Source organism: Rhagoletis zephyria, unplaced genomic scaffold, assembly GCF_001687245.7.
Source record: "Rhagoletis zephyria isolate East Lansing unplaced genomic scaffold, Rhagoletis_zephyria_1.1 Rzeph_scaffold_12690, whole genome shotgun sequence".
Classification (NCBI taxonomy): Eukaryota; Metazoa; Arthropoda; class Insecta; order Diptera; family Tephritidae; genus Rhagoletis; species Rhagoletis zephyria.
In genome coordinates this window covers 8,687-16,308 of record NW_016169764.1, presented here as the reverse complement: position 1 = coordinate 16,308, position 7,622 = coordinate 8,687, and the positions used below count along the sequence as shown (strand labels likewise).

General features: G+C 35.9%; 1 protein-coding gene across 1 annotated transcript; it reads left to right on the top strand.

The window, feature by feature from the left end:
• The first annotated feature begins 4,576 nt into the window (after positions 1-4,576).
• LOC108377778 (endochitinase-like) lies at positions 4,577-6,172 on the top strand. The gene is made up of 4 exons (XM_017634050.1): positions 4,577-4,614; positions 4,830-5,454; positions 5,511-5,634; positions 5,696-6,172. The coding sequence occupies exons 1-4, from the start codon at positions 4,611-4,613 to the stop codon at positions 6,170-6,172; spliced, it is 1,230 nt and encodes a 409-aa protein (XP_017489539.1). The 5' UTR covers positions 4,577-4,610.
• Positions 6,173-7,622: the final 1,450 nt, after the last annotated feature.

Here is a 7,622-nt window from a genome sequence, read left to right as displayed (position 1 = left end):
GCACTCCGACTCCGACTTCGCCGTTTAATGAACAATTTTTGATTAGTGGCTGCCATCAGCGCGCAAGCTTGGCTCCTGGCTGGGCGTTTCACAGCTGGCACCGTCAATTTGTCATGAATATTAAAAGATTTAATTAATAATTTAGCTAAGGCCATGCAAACTAAATAGGGACGCCCGAGAGTAAATGAACGTGATGAGTGTGAAAGGAGATTGCCGCAAGTGTGGCAAAGAAATGCATTCAGAGGAGGGGGAGCACTTCTTTGTGAAAATCACAACTTTAATGACCACTTTTATCAACCGATGTGCCCCAAAAAAACCAAAGGAGGAATAATTTCCTTGTTCTGTAGATATTTCGCTCCCAAAAGAGATCCTACAGAATGCTTTAAAAAGGACATAAGGTTGATGAAGGATTCGTGGATAATAGTTTGTCTTAATCGACTTAAGCGAATACTTTTACTTGAGTCCTAATAATATCTTTATTCCGGGCAATGCCCGATAATTTCACACATAAGTTTGTCCAAATCGCTGCCTCCTTACAATTCGCATATAGCGCTTAGTTTCTGTATTACCCAAGCTGCAAAAGAGCAGAGGTTCATTCCCGTAGCTCATATGAAATAGAGAATATATGCTTGTATCAAATGCAATAGATTTGTGTGTACATATGTACATACATATATACATAATATTTGCAATTTATTAACAACGTCCTGGTTTTTCACACTTCCTCGCGTGACTTTGAAATGACAGTCAGCAGTGCCAGTAACACACATGAGCGGCATAAAGTTCATTATTTAGTACTGATGCTGTCACAAAGTTATATTTTTATAGAGACATCCATACGTTTCGATTTGCATATACATACTTACTACAAACATACTTACAAATAGATGAAGCAAACATTTTCACATATTTCTCGCAGAAATTATGCGGCAGTTAAATCACGCTTCGCTAATGTCGAGTGGCGGCAGTAAATGACGCACTGCGGCAAAGGCAGCTGAAGAAAGGAAAAAATTCATATCAAATTTGCTGTCATAAAAGAACACACACAAACGCACAAGCCGACGTGCTGAGGAGTGAAAAAGGAGGGGGAGGCTTCATTCGTTGACGCCACTCAAGCTGACACGAACTCTTTTATAATATTCATGTGGTGGCACAAACGAAACATATTTACTCTTATTAAGACTATACGTTTGCATATAAATTAGGCATACGACTTGAAAAAAAAATGTGTAGCAAAAAAAAAAATATATGAAAATTCCATGTCAACCGAATTAGGATTAGGAATTGGTTTTTAAATTTTTTTATTCCATTGGCTTTTATAGAAATTTCGTGACACAACTCAAAACATAATAATTTTAAGTATAACTAATTAATGTTTTCCCGTGTCATAATTTAGCTATAACATGTCTTGGAACGTAATCATTGTGGATTATTTGCAGCCATTCTGCAGAGAAAAATTTTAAGCTAACGACGAGATAAATAACTATTTTTAAAGAGTTAAACGAAAATAAGTCGACTAATGAATAACGGCACAATACGACAAATGTCGTCATTCTCTATAAAAGCAACATTAACCGTTCGACAGTTTTTGACTTTGCCAATATCAACGATATAAACGTGGAACATGTGCCACTTTTCAGTAGTAAGGGTTGTCTACTTTGATTTTCTGAAAAATGACACAATTGCGCCCTCTGTCGGATTGGTAACAATTAAGCATATGTCGGTTTTCAAAAAGAGAAAGATATGGTTATTTATCAATCTTATCCGCTATATAACTCAACAATATGAAATTTTGAGTTGTGTAGTTATGGAAAAATACCATCGATATGTAAACTTATGGACTTTTTGGTCACTATACCTACTTATGGTGAAAAGTCACAAAAAAAAAAAATTGTCAACCATTCTTGTAGCCTATTTTCATAGGTTTATAAAACTTCTTGACAATTCCTATCGAATCAATTCATTACAACAATTCTGAAATTCGATGCAAAAAAATTATTTGTTTGCGAAATATTTTAAATCTTACATTTTTTACCCCCATGTGTGACTTTTCACTCTTGTATTTTATTATAAAAATTCGCTTGTTGTACTTTCAATATATGTGCATATGGGCATGTAAATATATGTATGGACATTAAGGTGGTCCAAAAAGAGTAAAGTCGGTGTTGTAATGCTTTCACCCACTAGGATTGTTCTAAATCGAAAAAAGTAGACCCCGCTTTTTTATTTCGAAATCAAAAAATATTTAGAGGTCGCTCAAAGTTTTCCATATATTTTTGTATGGGAAAAAAGAACTTTTCGTAGAAATGTTACAGAATTCTTGAAAATCAATATTTTTCGATCGGAAAACTCTGGTCCTCTTCAGAAGACTTTCAATAATAATACCCAATTGTTTATTTAACTATTTTTTAATACTAACGATTTTTTTTGGTCCGCCCATTGCATATTTCGGGGTTTTTGCAGGACCTATAAATTATAGTTGTGATGAAAAAATGGTTAAATAAACAATTGGGTTTTATTATTGGGAATCTTCTGTAGATAAACATAGTTTGCCGATAGAAAAATATTGATTCTTAAGAATTCTATACCATTACTACGAAAAGTTGTTTTTCCCTCATATAAAATACATGGAAAATTTTGGGCGCTTTGAGCGACCGCTAAATATTTTTTGATTTCAAAAAAAAAAAAATAGGGATATATTTTTTCGGTATAGAAAAATACTAGGGGCTGAGAGCATAAAAATTCGGACTTCACTTTTTGACATGCATTTTTGGACCACCCTAATGGACATGCCTCATCGCTTATGTGAAAATATTTGCAGGGTTTTCCGAATATATCAGGCAAGTTTTGCAATTCACTTCCGAGTGAATTTCAACAAAACTCACTTTAAATCCGTAATTTGGGGTTTGTGTTTCAATTTCTGAGTTTTATATATATTCAGGTTCTGGAATCCAAAAGAAAGTGGAAATAAAGCTCAAGAGATGAAACACAGAACCCCGAGTGTCGGATTTAAGATTAGTTTTGTTGAATTTCATGCGGAAGTTAATCGCAAATGAAATGAAACCGTGAAAATTTTTTTACATACACGCTTATCTGTTTGTATATAGTATAGTGCTTATCACAACTTTACGACACTCACATATTGGCAAGATTATACAATTTTTTTGTTATTTCTAAATTTTAATGGTTATATGCGAAGTATGTTCGGCGATATTTTTATATGCAGAAAATGAGCAATACCTTCAACAAAGAAGCATCCGTGAAGTGAATAATCAAGAAAAAAAAAACAAAAAAAAAATATATAATTTGCATGTTGCCTGCAGTGGAATTCGAACCCTGACCATATCTGGATATTAACAAATTGTGGCATGCATATTTGCGCACTCAGCTACACCCAGGCACGTAAATTTGCTTTCAAATGTTGAATATCCATCAACACCACAGCACGCGAAAATTGACACCATATTTGCAAACAAAACCATACCTATAACTTTCCCGGGGTAAAAAAAAATCCGTGTAGTGGTTCGAAAGTTATAAAGTAATAAATAAACAGACATTCAAATTTATATATATAGAAGATTTAATGAACCAAAAACTTACACAAAAATTCGACTGGCAGTGGGACTCGAACGCACGACATCGCGGCACTTTAATTCGCATTGCTGCCGTCTGTCAGGGTACAACTTTGATTGGATTAACTGCTTCGCTAATCGGTATTAACGTTGTCGTCTGTCTATGCCTTTATTAGGTTAGGTTAGCCTCACTGAGCCGTCATATTATTATACATTTATTGCTCATTCGGTTACCAAAAGATTGCAAATTTGATTTACGTGATTAGCTATGTTTAAAAATAGTATTTCGTTTTATCAGTTTCCACAATTTTAGAAAAGTTGATGTGAGTTTGGTTTGGGTCCATAAATAAACTTTTATTAACTAACAATGCTATTTCTAATTTACTGGGTAGTAATTGGGTCAAAGCAATTAAAGAAAAGGTCTAATAAAACTCATGTGTTCGCTTTCTTATCTACATATAATTCGTTCAAAAAAAACTATCTATTCAACAACTACATACTAACACAGTACATATATGACTGACATACATATATGACATTCATGTGTACATATGTAATGTGATTTTAGTTTCTTAAGCGAAGTTAATTGTCCAGCTGTACAAACTATGCAACTATATGCGCCAGTTTTTGTATGTTTGTTTAAGATATGAGAAGCCTTCTCATGGCAAAAATACAGGGGCGACCACTAATTCTTTGTCTAATTTAAATATTACTTCGACCAGGCATCGAACTCAGGTCCTACAGAGTGCTCGTACGCACCTCTAACCACTCAGCCACAATGGCCGTTTTTCTCGATTAGTGGAACTTGAGGTTTTATTAGGCTAATGCACTTTCTCTTATACAAAAACAAAGATGTATGTATGTATGACCTACATAACGGCGATAAGACAATCGCAAATTATTTAAATAATATTTGCTGGTATGAACTATTGTACAAGTATATAAGAACCGGCAGAAGTTACGTGACTAATTCCAAATAAATACGGAGCGCGAGACCAGGCCTATTATCATTCGACTGCTAAGACGTTAACATACATTATGGGTAAGAAAACTAGAAAAATTATAAAATACTAACTGAAGATATGTTATTATTACCTCGGGCTCACTAAACTCGTTCAATATACTATTCGAATAATCGCCTCATAAACTTGTGTACGGAAGGACTTGTTTCAAGGCCTGCTAAAATCGTCCTTTCAAATAAATTCCAGTTGTGCACAATACTTAATTTTCCTTTGGTTTTGTTTTCAATATCTCTAGGTATTTCCGCGAGACTTTTGCTGCTCACTTTCACATTGACGGCGGTGGCCATCGGCACCGCAAACAGCGAACAATCAGCGCGTATTGTCTGCTACTTCACTGACTGGTCTATCAATCGACCCGGAATAGGACGTTTTGGGTCCGAAAATATTCCAACTGAGCTATGTACGCATATACTCTACTCGTTCATTGGAGTTAATGACACCGATTGGTCTGTACTAGTAAAGAATAGCGAAGTGGATATCAACCAAAATGGTTTCCGCAATTTTACTCAACTGAAAGAGAAGAACTCAAGCCTTAAGCTTCTAGTCTCTATAGGAGGATGGGGTGAGGATGGTGGGAAATTTTCCGGACTCGTTTCACTGGCCGAGCGGCGCCAGAGCTTCATCCACAGTGTTGTAGAATTCTTATATGAATACGGTTTCGATGGTCTAGATTTGGACTGGGAGTACCCCGGCGCTACGGATCGTAATGGAACTGCTGCAGATAAAGGAAACTTTGTCTATTTAGTACAGGAATTGAGAACAGCTTTCGACGCTGAGGGTAAGGGTTGGGAAATAACTATAGCTGTTCCCGTGGCTCAATCAATACTTGAGGATGGCTACAACGTACCTGCACTGTGCGAGTGAGTTTATTGTATTATTGAATCACTGTTAAAAAGTTAAGAAACAAAAACTGTAGGCTATTGGATGCCGTACACACAATGACCTATGACCTGCACGGCACTTGGGACGGTTACGCCGATGTACACAGTCCGCTTTACAAGCGCGATTACGAAGATGCAGCGCATGCAAAACTGAATGTGGTAAGTACTGTTTAAGTAACTTCGCAAATAGGACATTGACTTTGGAATTCCACATCCGAAGCATGACGATGTTGCACTATGGGAGAACTCGGGCTGTCCGGCAAATAAACTAGTTGTCGGTGTGCCATTCTATGGTCGCAGTTTTACACTCAGCGCATCCAACCATAACTACTCCCTCGGCACACCCATAACTGGCGCGGGCAACCCAGGAACTTATACTGAAGAAGCCGGCGCCCTAGCCTACTACGAAATATGTGCCCAGGTGCAAAATGCCTCCTTGGGATGGACCGTTGAATGGGATGATCAAGGAAAAGTACCCTACGCGTATAAGGACACTCAATGGGTTGGATACGAAAACGAGGAATCAGTGCAAATTAAAATGGACTTTATCAAGGAAAAGGGCTATGCTGGCGCCATGACATGGAGCCTTGATTTGGATGACTTCCATGGATTGTGTGGACAAGAGAGAGCACTTCTACATATTTTCTATAATAACCTAAACAATTACACGGTGCCAAAGCCGACAACGTCAGATTAAGTGCCGCTGGACAGAAGGTGAAGTCCGAAAGTATATCTTCCGAATATCAGGCGTAATCGCTAAAATTAAATAAATAAGATATTGCTGCAAAGCGAATAGCGTGCTGCTGCCCATAGAGAGTAAGAAGTAGAAATTTTTAATGTTTGCAAATAAATATGTATATGCGATTGTAAGTCAACGGATAAAATAAAAATTTTAGAAACCAAACTTTGACTAAAACTTAATTGTTATTAAGCTTTCATCATGGCCTGTCCTCTCCTGATAGGTATATTTAATTATAGAAGAAATTATTAATATATTTATACATTCCTGTCTGAGATGCATTTGCAGTAGGCCCAAATGTGCTCGCCACTCGTAACTTTTGGCTTAGCTAAATTTAGCCTTTAATATTTTTACCGCCTTCGTTTACTTGTTCTTCCAAGAACTTTCTCTGGATTTCCGTGCGACTTGACTTTTTTGCTACCCCTCTTCGATTAGCACCTTTTGTTGTTAGAATTATATATTTTGTGTTTTATTGTTGTTGTTATGTTTGTTATTGTTACGCCATTCACGCCACGCGTGACTTATATGATTTCTTGTTTTGTTCGTTTGCTGTTATTTGAATTGTCCTTTTGTTTGAATTTAACAGTCATTGCTTTTTATTGTTTACAGTAAGAATAAGGATATGGAAAAGGGATTTCGAGATTGCTTATGCTTCTGAAAGCTGCCGTTGAAAATATGCTTTTGCTTTCTTGTCAGATTTGGTGGTAAGCGTGGGCATGGTTTTTGTAGAGATGACTTATTTTATAATCGGGTGGTATTGTCCTTAAGTATTTAACAAAATTCTTTGGTTCACCTTTAATTAAGATCCCCGTAGTAGGTCCTTGGAGTTAAGAACCTAAAAACTTTGTACAAAAAAATTCTCCGTTCAATCACTCGGTAAGGCTTAAATCTGAGTAAATAAAAAATTTGGCATGAGTATGTATTTGACCGTATCATCGCAAAGAAGGCAGCCAGAACTAAGTAATTCCACCGTTTCATCGAGCACATCTTAAGACTATCTTTTTTTTTTGTTTTTTTACTTAAATTCGCATTCTAATCATCTATCACTTTCTTTTATCTATTTGAGAAAATGCATTCGTAGTTATATAAAACAAAAACATTAAATTTTTTCTTACTTCTCCAAACTTATTCTTGTGATAGATATGGATTCTTAAACACTGTATTTAAAAATAGATAATTCCTTTTAGTGAAGAATTGTTCTCTCCAGTATAGCCATCGAATAAGATTTATTTTAAAGAAACTGTTGCATATCAATAAAGATTATCGACAATGTCTTATTCAATCATATCTTTTTTATATGCATATTTTTATTTAGCCCGTTGGGTCGAGAGAAGTTAGAAAGAATATATTTTCCAGGGACCGTAACGGCTATGATCTTTATAATAAAAATCATAGTTTAACTGCTATA

Coding starts and splice junctions, on each gene's coding strand:
- LOC108377778 (XM_017634050.1), top strand. Junction 5,455..5,510: donor AACGTACCTGCACTGTGCGA/GTGAGTTTATTG, acceptor CAAAAACTGTAG/GCTATTGGATGCCGTACACA. Junction 5,635..5,695: donor CGCATGCAAAACTGAATGTG/GTAAGTACTGTT, acceptor CCACATCCGAAG/CATGACGATGTTGCACTATG.